The sequence below is a fragment of the Populus alba genome, chromosome 3, assembly GCF_005239225.2.
Source record: "Populus alba chromosome 3, ASM523922v2, whole genome shotgun sequence".
NCBI lineage: Eukaryota > Viridiplantae > Streptophyta > Magnoliopsida > Malpighiales > Salicaceae > Populus > Populus alba.
The window spans coordinates 19,500,906-19,520,069 of NC_133286.1; the positions used below are offsets into that span (position 1 = coordinate 19,500,906).

General features: G+C 32.9%; 1 protein-coding gene and 2 non-coding genes across 3 annotated transcripts; 1 reads left to right on the plus strand and 2 right to left on the minus strand.

The window, feature by feature from the left end:
• Positions 1-3,492: 3,492 nt before the first annotated feature.
• On the minus strand, positions 3,493-3,606 carry LOC118054759 (U5 spliceosomal RNA). Its single transcript, XR_004688550.1, has one exon. It is a non-coding gene; the product is annotated as a U5 spliceosomal RNA (small nuclear RNA).
• Positions 3,607-4,270: 664 nt separating this feature from the next.
• LOC118054758 (U5 spliceosomal RNA) lies at positions 4,271-4,387 on the minus strand. Its single transcript, XR_004688549.1, has one exon. It is a non-coding gene; the product is annotated as a U5 spliceosomal RNA (small nuclear RNA).
• Positions 4,388-8,417: 4,030 nt separating this feature from the next.
• On the plus strand, positions 8,418-17,652 carry LOC118054629 (transcriptional corepressor LEUNIG_HOMOLOG). Its single transcript, XM_035066267.2, has 19 exons — positions 8,418-8,627; positions 8,706-8,796; positions 8,943-9,014; positions 9,138-9,235; positions 9,458-9,567; positions 9,665-9,948; positions 10,025-10,100; positions 10,202-10,313; positions 11,651-11,700; positions 11,781-12,062; positions 12,166-12,237; positions 12,451-12,675; positions 13,241-13,379; positions 13,458-13,567; positions 15,223-15,372; positions 16,077-16,232; positions 16,341-16,457; positions 16,560-16,757; positions 17,128-17,652. Exons 3-19 carry the CDS (start codon positions 8,983-8,985, stop codon positions 17,269-17,271), a joined length of 2,355 nt encoding a protein of 784 aa, XP_034922158.1. The 5' UTR covers positions 8,418-8,627; positions 8,706-8,796; positions 8,943-8,982; the 3' UTR covers positions 17,272-17,652.
• The last annotated feature ends 1,512 nt before the right edge of the window (positions 17,653-19,164 follow it).

A 19,164-nucleotide genomic window follows, 5' to 3' on the forward strand; every position in this document is an offset into this window, starting at 1 on the left:
TATTTTAATAAAATAATCCATGTATTTTTAAAATGTAAAAAATAACTGTGAGTGATCACTGTCTTGATACATGCATGTACTCCAATTATAGGAAATTCTCTTTTTATTTCATATCCATGATGAACAAATTATAGGAATCAGGGTGGCGAGATTGGTATTTTCAATCCAATATTTGAGTATATTATTTAATTAACTCTATAATGGTTTTTCCATCACTTCAAATAATGATTAGTTAATAAGGAAAACTAACAAATTAATTATTCATTACCAGTCTTAAACAGTGATATTTAAAAAAAAAATGGTGAATTTGGTTTTTCTTGTTTTAAAAGAGAAGCATAATTCAATAATATGGTGTTTTCTCCTGTGTGGAAGTTTAAATTTATCTTCACAAGAAACTTTGGGGAAATAATCACTAAAAAATAGAAATAAAAAACCTATAAATTTTGCATATTGCTTGATTGAAAGAGTGAGCTCGAAAACATATAATTTTTCTATGATGATTGTCAATAGATTTCTCCTGCATAATTTGGCGGCTGCTGGGTTGTAACTTGTAAGTTCATGGCAACAGCAATCCCGTCTGCCCTAGCTAAGAACATCTCTGTGTAACTAGATTTACAAGAATAACCTTAACGTAACCTGTGAGTTCTTTGTGTTGAACAGGTTATAAAGGAAGTGGGGACGCTATGCATCAGATCGTGGAGACAAGTCCTGGATTTTCATAAGCGGAGAAAGCAGTGATTGAGGATATGATGCTTTGCTTTCTCTCTGTGTTAACCTTTATTTCAAGTTTTCATAAATTAAAAAAAAAAAAGGTGCTGGTAAATAAAAGAAAATAGACATAACAACAACCAAAGATCTGTAAATTTCGAGGAGCTTAGCTGGGCTCTTAAAGTCAAAGCAGAGGAAAAGATTTCTAGAGCAAGCAGCCAGGCCACAAAAAAGGGCACCCTCCTCTCATTCTGCTATCTTTATCTTTTCAGATTCTTTTTCGTACATGACCTAGACTACCCAGAGTTTGAATAATTCATAATGGTAAGTGTGGTTTTCGTAATATGACCATAATGACCTCTGAGCAGATGTTCTTCGGACACAATTTTAGCATCCAATTAATGTAGTTCAGATGTTCACCACAGCACCAAGAGGTAACGTAAACATTTGTGGTCAGCTTACCGGTAATTAATCTTTTGAATCGCATAACTGTTCAACATATTTGTTAATAAATTTCTTCATACTAATCAAGATTTCCTTGAAACTTATTTACTGATAGCACGAGGGGTAAAAATGGCATCATCGAAGCAGGTTATTACAGTACATATTCACATTTTAATTGGTAAGCTTATTATATATAAGCTCCTAGGCTCCTAGCTTTAAAGCATCAAACAATAAAGTGGTCTCAGAATTGTACAACTTCCTTGCCATCTTTTCTATTTCTTGTCTTGGTGTTCTTAGTGGTTCATGGATATTGATCCCTTCTGGGTTACTGGGGGGTGGTTCATTATTACTGATTTTAATTTCATGGCACCAGCTAGAAAATTATCAGTGTGTGAAAACACGACAAAATTGCAAGCTATGGTACTTTTTCTTGGTCTTCTCTTGATTGTTCCTCTTCTTGCTCGTCCCATAGATTTATCCAAGAAATTCACAGCTTCCTCGCCATCTACAAGAGCAAAACAGTTTACCACAGAAATCCATCCACAAGAATCAAAGTACACGCCACCTTCTAGAACCACTGCTGATGCTGCTGCCGTGACAAGCAGCACCACCACGGTTTCTGCCACTCCTGGTTCTGCTTCACGTCAACAGTTTAAAGCAGCTTTCCATGAAGTACCTAGCGGTCCAAATCCTGAGTCCAATTAACAAGTAAGCAAGAGGAACCATGATTGACTGTGGCCATTATTGTTTTCATGATTATAATGATGATCTTCCTCAAATTTGATTAGCGAGTCATTAAGCAGTTGCCGACATCATCTTCATTGTCTATTTTGTCCTACAGAAGTGCTAGATATTGTGTATATATAGCAACTAGCGAGCAATACTTCATTAGTTTCTGTTTTTCTGTGTGTGTTGAATTGTTAGAGTGCAGGGGCTTATACTGTTGATCTTAAAATGTTAGACATTCTCAGAACAAGAATAAGTAAGTGCTACATCTGTAGTAAACTATGTAATGCGATGGATATGCTCAAGCTCATCATGTGAGTATAATTATAACCTGGCCTGGTAGTCCTTTTCTTTTCTCCCTTTTTTCAACAATTATTTATCAGATGAGTGGCGGGTGTTTTGGTTAGTTCTAATCGACAAATATTCAAAGTCTGGTATGTGACCAGTGCATGATGGGTTGCCATGATGGATTTAGTCGCAGGGGTACTGTGTTTTAGTAGTTGAGTTGGTCAGTTAAGGATGCAAATTGTAGCCAATGAAGATATACCTCAACTGACAGTAGAATCTCTCTCTAAAAGGTCTCGTGTTCGAGCCTAAAAACGATGGAAGTTGTGAGAGTGTGGTATCTGTGCACAAGGGCAGACATGAATGGTGTCAGATTTGTCATCAAAACAATGTTCAGTACTGAGTCCTCTTTGTTTTTTCCTTTGTCGCCATTGTAAGAGCTCTTGGGTTCTTGCATTTGTCTTTACAAGCACAAGAAAACAAGATACATCACACCCATAAAAAGTCGATTGGTATGATTTGATAATCATAGATAGCAAGGAACCTCTATAATTGAAGCTTTCCTATAGATAATTGTTTGCTGTATATGACATATTGATGTCCCCAGATTTTGAAAAATAGGCCAACAAAGTTTACAATTGCTGACTTCATTTAATTTTTTGCACTTGGTTCAAATCCCAAGAGAAAAAAGGAAGTATGTATTCACATCTCATTTAGAAATGGGACTGAAGTAAAATTACGTTTTCTTCCTTAATTATCTACGATATGCTTAATCGGAAACGGAGAAAACACAAGATAATAGTATAATACACGATTTCGGATTTAGTGATTAAATCAAATCCCAAATCATTCTGTTAAATCAGTAAATCAAGAATAAAAGTTGTCAGTAACCTAGCAAGAAATTAGTTGAAAATGAAGCTGAAAATGGGATTGGGATTCACGTGAATTTGAATCACATTTGTAATTTAAAAGTAGAAAAAGGATCTATTCAGCTAAGCTTGTGGCCCTTTTCGGTGGAAACAAACATAAAGCTATGTTGGCCTCTGATTTCCTACAATTTGTATTGTCACTGTCAAATATAATCAACCATTCAATGCACGACATACTTTTGCATTTGTTCTGTTTGTTAAGAGGTGTTTTTCTAATTTTTTTAGTTTGGATTTAGGAAAAAACCTCTTACAGACGAGTAAGAGAGTTTATTGATTCAATAGCGACAAGCATTGCATCAAAAGAATCAAGCAAGATGTGAACCGACACCAGCTTGTGATCTCTTGTCTTGGGTGAGAAACATTAACTCTTTGAACTTTACAATCGTAACGCAGGACTTTCCACGGGAGGATTGCCCTTTGAAAAAAATTGGCGTATGCCACCATTTGCAGTGAGCGCACGGTATTCTTTAGTAAAAGGTGAAAGAATAGCTCGCTATGTGCTCATCACGTGGCTTCATGAACGTTTTTATTTTTGTGTTTAAAATTAATTAAAAAAAATTAAAAATTAAGATTTATTTTATTAATTTTAAATTAATATATTTTAAAATCATATATTAATATAAAAATAATTTTTAAAATATAAAAAATTATTATTTAAAAAACAATCACAATTACGCTACATATACGCTGCTTTAGATTGCAGCTCTTCATTTGGTGTAAAAACGCTTTTAGCGATGTGGGATTTCTCTTTGGCAACGGTTTGTTGCTCTGAGAGTCATTAGTTATGATCCCTCATTCAGCTCATTAGCCACAATAAAACGATCGAGAACGGTCGAAACCCATTAGCTAGAATATCAGCGCGGTCGAGTAGAAGTCCAGAGGTGGAATGGCTAGGGAAATCATTCATTCTACTCTTCTTAGAATTATTTGGTGCTCTTGCTTTGTCCTTCATTTGAAAGGAAAGAGAATATGTTCCAGTTACTTGTAGAGTATTTTAGAGTTCTCTTTTTTGGTCAAGTACGAACCTAACGGAACGGTGTGTGGAATTGCCAGCAACGGCCTCACTTCCATGGTTTGTGTTGTGACCTAAGATTAATTGAAATGGTTCGTATCAATTTGGTAAAGTTACGTAGGGATTGGTGTTTAGTTAACTTAACGAAGCTTTAACTTGAAATGCAGGGCTCGCCGTAGGAGAACCCCTTCAAAAATTAGCGTATGCCGTGATTTGCGGCAAACACACGGTATTCTTTAGTAAAAGGCGAAAGAATAGTTCGCTTTGTGTCTACCGCACGGCTGCGTGATTTGTATTGAAGCGGGCATGTAAATTTATAGCAGCTCTCATTTGCTAAGGAGCACTGTTTATCGATGTGGGATTTCTCGTTCAAGGAACTTAGCAAATTTATGAAGCCCGGCATAAAAAAGGTGTGCTAGTCTACATGAAGTGGTGGAACGTCTCTTGTACATTTGCTATTACTGCGTGGCTCGCGTTTTGTCATTAGTTTTATATTTTTTTTTAGTAAATAAATAAATATGTAGGTTTTTTATTATATTTTTTTGACAAAAAAAATAATTATAAATTAAAATACTTATAGATGCATTTAATTAAACAAATTGATATTTAATTAAAAAAATAACTAATATTAAAATATTTGATATCATAAAAAATTAAATATGCAGAAAAAAAAACGAAGAAAAAACACAAAGATCAACTTCTAAAAAATTAAATGTTGAATGAAAAAATTAAAAATAAATTAATTTTAAAAAATAACCTAAAAAATATCAAAATCAACTTTTGTGAATCATTGAAACTCATAATAGTGGTCATGAGGTCAATATTGACTGCCTGAAAGATAAACATAAAAAAACAAGTCAAAATTTTCAATAAAAATATTGAGTAAGAAAAAAAAATCAAATATTCAATGACATAATTAAAAATAAAACAACTCTATAATACTTAAAAAAATCTAAAGTCAACCCTTGTCAACTTTCAAATCTTTGATTCTAGTCATGAAATCGAGACTAACCCTATAGAAAGTCATTTAAAAAAAACTACTATAAAAAGATGAAATAAAAAAAATAAAAAAATATCAACCTGCATTAATTTTTTAAACTTGTTATCAGACAAAAATGATGAAGTCCAATCCCCAGCAATCAAATGACGAAGGATGAATCCAAGAAAAAAAAAAATTACACAAAAAAATCTAAAAATATATAATTAAAAGAATAAGGGTGAAAATTAAAATAAAAAAATAAATAAGAGGGCTCTAAATTTGTTTATTGGAGGCTTAAATTGGAAAGAACAACAACTTTGATTAAAAAAAATCAAAAAAAACAAGGATCAAATTGAAAAAAAAATACATCATAAACTTGGATTAAACGATGAAATTGAAAACCAACAAAATTTTTACAAAAAAATCAAGGAAAAAAATAAAAATTCAAAGAATAATCATAGATACAAAAATAATAAATGTCAAATTGAAATTCAAATACTAAATTAAAAACAAATAAAACTCTTATAAAAAATTAAAAAATAAAATAAAATATTAAAAAATTAAAATACTAAAAGTAACAAAAACATAAGAGTGCTTCCAACAAGACAATAAAAATATCAATTTTAACCACTAAAGGCATCACATTCCTGTCCAAAGGACGCAAATGCCTCCAATACTTTGACGCATGGTTATCACCAACAATTCTTTTTAATTAAAATATTAATTAATCAATTTTAAATGATTAATTTGCCCTCTATAGCTACTATGATAATAAAAAAAACTTTATGGAGGTACTAAAAAGCCACTGTACGAGTGATTTATTTATTATTGAATTTCAAGGACAATTATGTAATTTTAATGTATTAAAAAACAAAATAACTAAAATACCCTAAACCAAAAGCTTATTTTTTGGTTATCCGGGTGGCAAATGGATCATTTTATTGCTCTTAACACATGGAAAAATTACATGTACCCCGACCCCATGCAAGTCATCACTGACAGGGCGGTCATACAAAGACTAAACTACCCCTAACTAATAGCCGTTAATTTTTTCTATGAAGGCCAAAAGGTTTTTTTAACTGTAGCAATACATAGTTTTATATATACATATATATCCACAATGATTCACAGATTCAGTGTTTTGACAGGTACAGTTAGGTTTTTGTCGATGGTGTGAAATGCCTGACCATATATATATATATTTTTTTTCCCCATCTAATAACTATACCATGAAGGCTGAAATGCAGGTCTTGACAAAATAAAAAACATGTTTATTAATTTCTTTTCTCAAGACAGTTTCCGTCTCTTTAAAACCAATGAGCTGGGATTATGAGTTTTTTTTTATAGATAAAATTGATATATAAATAGATTGATTACATGTTTGAAAAAAATATTTTTGTTATTAAATTATTTTTAAATAATATCTCTTTAATATATATAGCTTTGCATTATTTTTTTTTAATTTTTTTTATTCAATCAATTTTATTTATATCTTTATTTTTATTATCGTTTTGTTGAATACAAATGTTATTTTGATAAATAAATTTAGTAAATATAGTTGGGTAAATATCTCATATTTTAAGATTAAATAATTTGATTTATATTTTTTTCTAAGTTTTTTTTATTTTTATATTTAGTTATCATTTATGTTTTTTTTTTCTTTCATTAAAATACATATTATTTGATTTATTTGATTATATATGTATATAAGTTTTTTTTAATTTTCACTTAAGAAAAATTTAAATACAAAAGCATATTAAAAAACCTATATATATATATAATTTTTTTATCTGAAAAAAATATCTAATCCGTGCAAAACATGATCAAGTATCTAGTGTACAATAAAAGGGAATACATTGACCATGAATTTACAAGTAACCATTTAACCCCTTGTGTCCGGGTCAATACGATCGGACATAGGTACAGGTACGAAATGCCTGTGAGGCACCACGTGAAAAGTTTAGACATGGCGCGACCGTGCTTTGACAGGTGCGATGGTGGCGTTTGATATTTTAATAAATAATTATTTTTTAAAAGTATTGTTCATTTAAAAATATATTAAGGTAATATTTTTAAATTTTTAAAATTCATTTTATATATATGAACACGTCCAATAATTAAAATATATATGTATATATAAATAATTATTTAAAAAATACATAATTAAGTTGAAAAAACAAACAACCTCAAAGTCAATTAACACAAAAAAAAACCTTTAAAAATATATGTTGAGAATACGGTTGAATAGTGCTTGTGAAAAAAATGATATATTTTTGTTTTAAATAATTTTTTTAATATTTTAAAATTATTTTGATACTCTAATATTAAAAAATAAAATTTTTAATAAATTTTCAAATAAAAAATAATATTTATCATATTTCTAAACATATTCTACTAAACATAATTGTCTGGCTAACAATTTTACTTTAGTTTATGACAACAAATCATTTAGGTATCAACCCCATAGCATGAATGGATGAAATTGTTTCAAACTACTTGTTTTTATTATTGTTATTCGCACTTTACATTTAATATAAAATATCTTGATAGGCTATATCATCCCTAGTTTTCAATAAAATTATGGAGTATCTTGTTTTTAAAACATTAAAATTCAAAATAATTCAAAGAAAAAAAAGTATATAGAAATTGAAAATTTTAATTTCTCTATTAGTTTTTTTAAAGATAAATATTTTATTAATGAACAATACCTAAAACTAATAACGTTACCTTAACAATTATCATCATCTATGAAAAACATAACTAGGTATATTTCAGTCTATCCAGGTAAATAAAATAAATTATGGAGTGGAAATGATAAATCATGGAGTGACAATAACGCTGCATTTTAAAAAAAAAAAACTTTGAGATTGGATGAACTTTCTAATATCATGATTTAGTAGACTGGCTAAAAAACCAATAAAAATATAAATACGATGACTGACATAACACCAAATTTTAAAAACTAAGAGGGAGCAAACATGGTAATTATAAATAAAATAAATAAAAATAAAATTATTTCAATACCACATTCGAAATTTATACACTTCAATTTGTATCTATAATTCTTTTAGATTTTAGAATCTGACTAATACAACACGAGGATCCATTTAGTGCGATCAATGTAGCTATACGTTTATTTTTAAAAAATTGTTAGATAAATTTAATTTACCACATTATTTATAAACTAGATAAATAATTACTAAAAAAATTTATTTGTCTATACTTGCGGTATATCCGACGTGGTAAAACTAAAAGTCCACAGGCTTTTTAAACTTTCGTCCACGTCACCAACTCAACTCGGCCATATCGAGGTTTCAACTGTGCACGTAATCACGTATAAGGAACCAATAACCCCACCTCAGTTTTGGACTCCCAACCTCGGGCTTATCCCTCCAAACCTGAGCTCCGGATCCAGCTCAAACTCCTCTCTCGAGTCGACTCTCCCCACTTTCACTCCGTTAAAACCTCCTTCTGGCTTCTTAAAATCACAAACCCCCAAGACCTGTTCTCTCTTTCATTAATCGCATAAATTATAGAATTGGAGGTAATAAAAAAGTTAATTATTTTAATTTAATTTTTTTGTTATTTATTTATTTATTTATTGTCTCATAATTCAATCCAGTGACAATGCTTGTTCAATGGAGATCGTTATCACACAGAGTCCGTGATTAGTCGTGCATACTTTTTTGATCCGTTCAATTCTTCAAATTAAGGTCTGTTTTTTTTTTTTTTAATTAATTTATTTAGTTTTAACTTCCTTCGAGTCACTGATTTTATCTAAATTTCGAAATTCAGTGAACTGTGATTTGAATTTGATCGGTCAGTTTTATTGATTGAGAATTTATTTATTTTAATTTAGGTTATTAGCAGTTTTATTTGGTGATTTTTGAGCTGAAATCATGGCACAGAGTAATTGGGAAGCAGATAAAATGTACGTGATCTTGTATTTCTATTTCTTTGATTTTTGTTTTGTTAATATTTTTTTTCAATTAAGTTAATGATTAGGTTTTAGATCATGTTTTGGATTTTTCTCTTAACTGGCTATGTTTGGTAGGCTTGATGTGTACATATATGATTATTTGGTGAAGAAGAAATTGCATGCCACCGCAAAATCATTCATGACAGAAGGGAAAGTTGCCCCCGATCCAGTAGGTAATGTGCGAAATCCTACTTTTACTTTGCTTTTTGAGGAGCATATTTTGACGGGGACAGTAGTTTGTTACACTGGATATAATTATGCGGGTGTTTTTGAAGTCAATGGAAGTGAAAGTAGTCTACTTCTTATGGCTTGGCTTTGAACTAGCTGCTTAAACATGGTGTAAAAGAAATTGAAATGTTTAAGATGTAAGTATAATTTCTAGTTTGAATGTGCAGCAATTGATGCTCCTGGGGGGTTTCTTTTTGAATGGTGGTCTGTCTTCTGGGATATTTTTATAGCAAGGACTAACGAGAAACATTCTGAGACTGCCGCAGCATATCTAGAGGTGAGTTTTTAGATTTTAATGAGAGTTGTAAACCTCCCTGTTGAATATGGATCTTGTTTTGATATTCTTTAGCTGGACTTGTGGTATTGATATATAGGCACAGCAAAGCAAAACAAAGGAACAGCAACAGCTGCAAATGCAGCACTTCCAACTAATGCATCACGCGCAGTTGCAACGAGGAGGTAATAACAACCCTACCATGGGTGGTCCGGTAAATGCTGTTGGTTCCGAAGGAATGCTTAGGCAATCAAATGCGAGTGTGTTGGCTGCAAAAATGTACGAGGAACGATTGAAGCATTCCAACCAAATGGAATCTGAAACATCCCAACTGCATCTTGATGCTAGGATGGCCCTTCTCAAACCAACTACAAACCATCCAGGGTAAGTTTCGTTATAGATGTTAGTAGACAGTGTTTTTACCACTTATTTGAGTGCTGATTCTTTTGCGCTAACACAGCCAGTTGGTCCAAGGAAATCCTGGGAATGTTACTGCTGCACTGCAACAAATCCAGGCACAAACTCAACAGACCACTGTAACTACTTAAACAGCAATAACCATATTCTCTGTGACTATGCGTTCTGTTTATTTGCCTTTTCATTTTCATCGAGTTCTTGATTCAATTTCAATTGGCAGGATGTCAAACAAGAAGTGAACCTGGGTGCTTCCCAGAGATCTTTGCCTATGGACCCTTCAACCATTTATGGGCAGGGAATCATGCAGTCAAAACCTGGAATTGGAAATTCAGGTAAATGCACGGGATCTTGTATTGCAGAACTGGAACTCAATACGAGGGCATATAATTTTCACTGTATCCCTGAAATGGAACTCAATATGAGGGTATATAAACATGTGAATCTACAAATTGATTTTCACTGTATCCCAGAAATGGAACTCAATATGAGGGCATATAAACATGTGCATCTACAAATTGATTTTCACTGTATCCCTGTTTGGGAAAATTAAGCACCTTACTTTTAAGAATAAACTCTTGAGCTAATCTTGAGTTACCTAAATCTTAACTAAAAGAAGAAACAAGAACTTCCACCGCCCTGAAATTACTTTCCTTATTGTTTCCTATGAGATCTCTGGGCCTTTTGACAAAATCTCTATGCAGTTTACAGTTAGTTACTTCAAAAGTTTTGGTAAGAAATAAAAAGAAATATAAGCATGCAAGTACCACGTGCTTCTACTCTAGATGTGGTGATCCAACTATAACATATAGTATGTCAAAATGGGAAAGGTAAAACTGCAAAGTCCTGCAGAGTGCTCGCACTTTTCTCAGTTTATTCGTGCTGCATAACTTGCTTTACTTGATTTTTAACTATTAATTGAGATATTAATGTACTAGCTAGATCCAAAAGAATCTTTCTCCACCAGTTTCCAACCCCAAGAACAGTGTTATAAAGGTCTAGAAGGCTGAGTGTCTCCTGTCTATGTTCATAGTGCTGTATCAACTATTCGTTTTCTTATTTAAGTGAATCCATTAAGGATTCCTCTGTTAGCTAGGTACCTGGCTACTTGCACATCTGAATTATTATTTTGAACAAAGGTCTGCACATATGCCCCTTTATTTTGCATGGTCTAATATGTGGGACTGTTTTTGTATGTACTTATTTCCTACAGTATGGGACAAATACTTTGGCCCATCATCATTGTGCAGTGTGAAGCCTTTTTTGAAATCCAGATCTTGCATAGTAACAGTAATCAATTGTTTCTTGCATATCCAATTGACAACCTTCCGTCATGTCCAAACATATACAATTGACCATCTTCTGTTATGTCCAAAAAATTAATCCTGTCAATTCAAAAAGTATAAATTGTAAACTGACTTGTTTATGATGCCATGTATATCAAAATAGATGTGTCTCATGGTTGATTTAGATTTTAGATAACTAACAAAATGTATGCAGTGCATGGAGGAATGGGGTATGTGGAATCAAGAAAAAAAATAAATGTCTATTCACCACGGGTCCTTCCTCCAACTTATTCTTGAAAATTCCAGAAGAATTCTACTGTACTAATCCTCTTAAAGTTTTATGTTTATAATATATTTTTTTAATTATTTCTAATTTATGTATCCAGGATTGAATCCTGGTGTCAATGGTCTTCCATTGAAGGGATGGCCCTTAACTGTAAGTTCTATATTGGAGTTCATTTTTATGGGGGTATAATTAAATATATACCTAGCTATTCACAACCTAGGCCATTATAGAATATACAGGGAATTGAACAAACTCGGCCGAGTTTAGGTGCACAAGTTCAAAGGCCTCTTTTACATGCTGCAAGTCAGTTTCAGCTTTTGCCACAGCAACAACAGCAGCAGCTTTTGGCACATGTCCAGGCACAAGGGAACCTTTCTGCTTCTCCAATGTATGGAGATATGGATCAACGGAAGTTTAGGGGGTTGCCTAGAGGTCCTTTGAATAGCAAAGATGGCCAACCTAATGTAAAGGATGGATCTATTGGTTCTCCAATGCAATCAACTTCATCTAAGGTAGGATTTTCTTCCTTATAATAATTCAAAATTTGATGTTCTGAACTATTCTAATTGGGTCATGAGTTCTTAATGCTCTTTGTGGTGGGTTTGTCTTAAACAGATGAATTTGCCACAGATGCAACAATCATCCTCTCAACAACAAGATCCTTTGCAACCACAGCAAGGACAGCAGGTTGTGTTTCCTTAAACACACATTATGATACACACCTGGTTTAACCTAGAACAAATTGTGAAGTTACTTGAAACCACATGCTTAAGTATCCACTCTCATGCACTTACCCATGAGTTTTTTATTAACTAGTGCCATGATGAATTCCTTTTCTAAATATGCAATGCATGATAATATTGGTAAATCACTGACCAATGCTTGTTTATGGTGTAATAGAATAACCGAAAGAGGAAAGGCCCTTCATCTTCTGGACCTGCTAATAGTACTGGTACAGGAAATACAGTAGGCCCTTCTAATTCTCAGCCATCTACCCCATCAACTCATACTCCTGGTGATGGAATTGCCACAGCAGGCAATTTGCAGCATGTCAATAGCATGTCAAAAGGCTTGATGTATGGTGGTGATACAACTGGAGCTCTTGCATCATCCACAAACCCATTGGTATGTTCTCTTAACAAACTCACTTGCTTTGACATGAATAACCTAGAGATGCGAATGGAACATCAGGAATCTGCTGTTTGGAACCCACAACTACACCCCATACTGGTTTATGGAATTCAACTAAAGTTTTAGGACAGAATAACATCAATTATTAACATGTCTTGCCTTTGCTTGGTATTCATAAACATAAGGTAGTTGATGGATTTATTATCTGAAATATATGGTCACTAGATAATATTCCGTGAAGGAAATTCTTCAAATTTCATCTTCATGGTGATTCAATTGTGATGTCGTTTGATGATTCTGTTTGTTGGTGGGGGAGGGGGTTGTTGTCTATGTTGTTGTTGGTCCTGCTAGTGGAAAAAATGTCAAGTCCAGGGTTCAGTTTTTTGTATCGTTACAAAATGCAATTATTTTATATTTTTGCCCAATGAAATTTCTTGTCCAAGTATATAAATCCTTTATTGAGTTCTGAGCTTGTGCTGGTATGTTAATGTATTCCTCCCGATAGTGCCCGAAGTTGGTCCTAACCTTTGCCTGTCTTTGATTTTACATCTCTCTGCAGGAAGACATTGAGCATTTTGCAGATGTTGGCTCCTTAGATGATAACGTGGAATCTTTTTTATCACCTGATGATGGAGATGGAAGAGATTTGTTTGGTACCTTAAAAAGGACTTCTGAACATGCTGCTGAAGCTTCAAAAGGTAGGCAATGTTTTCAATTTCTTCTGCTATTATTTTGTTCGAATTGACCACAGCAATGCTTGTTCCTTAACATCTCAGGTTTCAACTTCAGTGAAGTTAGTTCGATACGCAAAAGTAATGGGAAAGTTGTTTGCTGTCACTTCTCAACAGATGGGAAATTGTTGGCCAGTGCTGGGCATGACAAGAAGGTATAATCCATTGTTTTGTAGCGAGCAAGAACTAATTTCATTTCTGATTTATGTGTTTGGGGAAATTTTGATTATTGAACTTTTTACTTCTGTTTTGCTTGCGTTGTTTTGAACTGAATTGCTGATTAGTTAATGCATACCTCCACCAACGTGGAGAAATGTAACGAGCTTATAATACCCATTTTAAATCCTGTTTTTGATTGCCACCCTTTTATTTGCTTTCACCATTTTAAATAGATGATTCAAGTTGGTTTAGAAACCATTGCTTTCATTCCAAGGTTCAATTAAACAGAGCATGAAATTGATGTGATATGCATTGGGAAACTATTCACTAAATCAATGTTATGCGAGGGTATACATAAAAAATGCAGTAATTTAGACAGCATCTTTGTACTTAAGTGATCATTTTTATTTATTTTTTATGTATATGGCACATCTTGTTTGCCCTATGTGCTTCAGCTTTCTATTCAGCAATTAATTGATGGATAATGCACCAAGATAGATTAGCACTGTTACAGTTATGTAGTACTTGGGCTTATCCATTGGGTTAATACTTAGCACAAACCTGCTGCTGTTGTATTTCATTGTTCTTGCTGCTGCATATGCTAGGCTAGTTTGTTATTCTACTAATCTTCTTTTTGTTGTCGCTGTTGTTTCCTGCTATACTATCTCTGTATGGTTCTGTTGGACCTGCAGATGAAGAGTGTGCCATTCCTAAACCTGAAGAGCAAAGGCCTATATAGACCTGATAGGCTGATACAAGGAAGCGACCATGATTAATGTAGCTTATCTGAAGTTAACTAAGACCTTGTTACTTGTTGAATAGGAAGTCAACACAACTAACCTTCTCAAGTTTAACTATTGACGCCAACCACTTTAGGTAGTTTAATTGTGTCAATTTACTATTAAATGTTTCAACACGTCAACTTGGTATGTTCAGAGATGAGCAACTTCACCAGTAGAATCGCAATCTTAGCCAAAGCTTCATTCATTACAAACCATGGTTTATATAGTTCATGTTTGTTGAAGAAAGTAGAAGCATCATGAGAATACAGTGAAGAAGGCAGATGATTGTAGAAGGGACATGATCTCTGAAAAATAAAGACAAGAGCTCCCTCAATTTTCTCAATTTATTTAAGATGATTGCTGTACTTAAAAAGTAATTGTACAGTTGCATACTGTGGAAAGAAGTGTTTACAGTTTAGCTGAAATATTCTCAGATAAAAACGTGATAATGGAAATGTCTCAAATAACTAACTGAATGCGCAAACTTGGTAACCAAAATGTGGATGCCACATCAGGACACTTTTGTGTTTTGCTTTTACTCTATCCTGTTACTGCAGCTTAATGAAACATCAAATGATAACTCCCATAACTCCCATAACTACCCTTTTTTGTTTTTAAATAGTCCCATTAAGAGAAATAGTAAAGTTTCATGTATACTATGCTTTAAAAATTGAAGCAGGTAAACATTTTGGACACCTTGAATGGAAAGGTGGACAAATTAATGTAGGACTAAGCCAGAATAAAACCATTCCATTAGATATCTGTAACAAGTTTGGGTTATTTTTATCAGCAAGAGCAACTATGAACCGTGAAAGTTGGTATCTTGTTGTTAAGAATTGATGTGGATTTATATGTTTTCATGTCAGTAGGTTGTTCTTTGGAACATGGAAACTCTGCAAACAGAGTGCAATCCAGACGAGCATACCCATATTATCACTGATGTTCGTTTCAGGCCAAATTCAACTCAGCTGGCAACATCTTCATTTGATTCAAGTGTACGTCTCTGGGATGCTGCAGGAGTGAGTTTTCTACCTCCAACGCTTCTCATATTAATCATTCATTCTTTTGGATCAACTACTTGTCAGTTCCATAACTTAATTGCTTCCTTTTCCTTTCAAAAACTTTTGGCCATGGGATAACCACGTTTCTATGCTTGCATTTGTTTATTTAATTTCTTGCTTTTGGGGGTGCTAGTTTTTTAATATTGGTAAATCATCACTCTTTTTATTTGAGTTGCATGTCTATATTAATGTCATTTCAATGATCTTTACAACAGCATGAATCTCACCTTTTCATATATTCATTCTATTGAAAGCAATTTTCAATTTAGATAGCAATCTTTTGAAGTGCTATTTTATTCCCTCGATTCATCTTATGTTACATTGAGGTTCTGGTTAGGATGTTCTTTGAAATGTTTTGCTTCTACTCAGCCTGTACATTGCAGCTTCTCTTGTATTATAGTTTGCCAAATACAGTTGGTAAAACATGGTTGTTGTCCCTTTGATCTTGCTGATGTAAGTTTAGATCCTACAAGTGATTTTTTGAGAAAGTTTGATATTCTGGCATCCCTTCTCTTTTAAGTTATAGCCTTTTTATGCCATATTTTATTATGAACTTATGGAAATAGCATCAGGTCCTTTGTGTATTTGAAAGACACAAAAGGAATTGGCATCAGTTACTTTATCATGTAATACTAGGATTATAATGTGGTTTATCCTCGCAGCCAAGATATTCCTTGCAAACATATACGGGGCATACCTCACATGTGGTGTCCCTTGACTTTCACCCGAAGAAGAATGATGTTTTCTGCTCTTGTGATGATAACAATGAGATTCGCTTCTGGAACATCAATCAGTATTCTTGCACCCGGATATCCAAGGTTAGCCATGAAGCTCCTTTACACACACGCACACTGTGCTTTTGTTCTTGAATTTCTGATGGATTTTATTTCTTGTCCATTCTAAATCTTGGTCATTTGTTGGAGCAGGGAGGGACCACACAAGTTAGATTTCAGCCAAGAATCGGACAACTGCTGGCTGCAGCTGCAGAGAATGTTGTGTCCATCTTTGATGTTGAGACTGACAGACAGACACACTCATTACGGGTATTGGTCTTAAACCTAGAAGTTGAGAAAACCAATGAAACTCTGCTTTTTCATGTTTGTTATTTGATCGCCATTAAAATAAATAATTTTTTTTTGATCTAGGGGCACTCCACGGCGGTACACTCTGTTTGTTGGGATGTGAATGGAGATTACTTGGCATCTGTCAGTCAAGAATCTGTTAGAGTGTGGTCATTGGCCACAGGAGAGTGCATTCATGAACTTAGTTCAAGTGGGAACAAGTTCCATTCTTGTGTTTTCCATCCTGGATATTCCACTCTCTTGGTTATTGGAGGCTACCAGGTACTTTTTGCTTGTCTTATGGTGATGATATTTAGTGTTTAAGTTCTGACTGTTTTTATTTGCCATGGAAATGAGCTGTTTCCTGTAATTGAACCTGCTTTGGAGATGAGTACTTCGAGTTCCATTTTATTTAAAACAGATCAACCTTGTTATATTAAAAGGATTTTTGTTTCAGTTCTAACCCACCTTTTGTTTGTTCATAGGAAACTCTTGTGCTTGTATTTTGGGAAACGATGTATCTTATCTTTTTAACTTCATGGGGTCATAATATCCATTTAAGGAGAACTCTTGCACTTACAATTCTTGATATTTTTCACTCATGTTGGTTTCTACTCTCTCTTCCCTGGTTGTAATCATTGTTCTAATTCAGTCATTGGAGCTTTGGAACATGGCTGAGAACAAGTGCATGACGGTTGCGGCTCATGAGTGTGTGATTTCAGCTTTGGCTCAATCACAAGCTACAGGGATGGTCGCTTCTGCAAGTCATGACAAATGTGTGAAGATATGGAAGTAAGTGTCGGCCATTTGGTGCTTCAAATCCCCCATCATCAAGTCTAATGGCCCTTCCATTCTCTGACGTGGTCTTCCAGGGAAAAAAAAAATATACAGGGATGCATTAACTTGATTTATTTTCTTCTACCAGTTTAATATTATTTATATGTAATAAGGGGATTCGAGGTTTCTAGGTTTCGACTTGCTGTTTGAATGTTGCCTTTAGTTATGATCTGAACACAAATTACCCAGAATGAGTAGGTGGAAGTATACTTGCTTTGCTTTGAGAGGTCTCGCATGCTGATGATTGCTATAAACGGCATCTGAGTTTAAAGCTTTGTGATGGAACATTTCCTATATGCTTCTATTCCGTATTGAAGATTATACCGTCATTGCTAGGATTGATGATTGAATGTGAAGTTGTTTCGCCGTATCCTCCACCTTAGGTGACGTGCTGCGTTTGGATGTGAGTTGGATACATTTGTTTCTACCAAAAAAAAAAAAAAATATATATATATTATATATGTAGATTTTTTCAATGTGTTTTTATACCTAAAAAGAAACTTTTAATCGGAAGTGTAAATTTAAAAGTCTGTATATATTTAGGGAAAAAATCATTAAATGAAAATAGAAAAAAATCAAGTGATTAATATAAGTTTTATGTTTAAAGATTTTGTTTATTGAAGTTGAATTTTTATTTAATTAAATGGTAATAGATACATGATGGGGAAAAAAATTATTTATATAAAACATGGAAAAAATTTAGATAAACTAGAATAATAAGAGATATTAATTTAAATATAAACTAAAAAATATTGAAAAATATATCAATTAAAAAAATAAATTTAGAAAAAAAAAAAAACCCAAATTCAAGCAGTTTGCCAGCGTGCCTAACCTATGATTTGGTCCTTAATTTTTTTCTTTATTGCAGTATCTTCTACTTTTATAAAAGAGTAAAATAAGTTAATGTTAGCTCGACAATTATTGGTTATACATTTGATTGTGAATAAAGTGTAATTTAAGTTGATTATGGTAGTTAAATGAAAATCAAGACTCAAATTAATTTAACTCCTTTTCTTTTATATTTTTCAAAACCTTCACCATTCTAATCCCTCACAACTATCATATCTCTTTCTTTCTTTTATGTTACAAACAAAATATCAAATAGCAACTTTTATATGTGCAAATAATCACACTCTAGGTGATATCAAAATTTTCCTATGCTCAAGCTACAATTTCAATGATATGATATTTTTTTTTCAGAATTCTTGTTCAATATTTTAATGAAAAATTAAATAAATATGCTGGTGAGAGAGTGCGTGTATGAGAGGAGGCATCAAATATAGGGTTGGTTTGACCAATTTTTTATTTTGAGCAAAACAACCCTAAGATTTTCAATTAGTGGCCACAGCTTCCATTTATAAAACTCGTGTTCACTAGATGTTTATCACGTATTTATGTGCATCCATGTCTGAGGGGATGCAAGGACCGGTTTTTTAAATATTTTAGGGCAAGCCAAGCACTTAAAAATATTTCTATAATATTTTTTTATGTATTATAACTCTCAACTAAAATATTTTTCCCCATCAACAATACCCAAGTAGTCATTTGACAATACAAGAAAAAAACAAAACAAAAAATAATATGATAAAAAAATATTTTTTTAATAACAATATCAATGGCCATCACTTTGATGCTTCCTCTCATACACGCCCACTTGCTCACTAGCCTACTATATTATATTTTTTATCCAATTCTTCATTAAAATATTGTACAAGAATTCTAAAAGAAAAGATCTCGTACTATTGAAATTGTTGCTCGAGTAGAAGAAAATCAATACAATTAATTAATGATTTGTACGTGCCAATCTAAAGAATTTAGAGCAAGATATTTTTTTTTTTTTATCAATAATTTA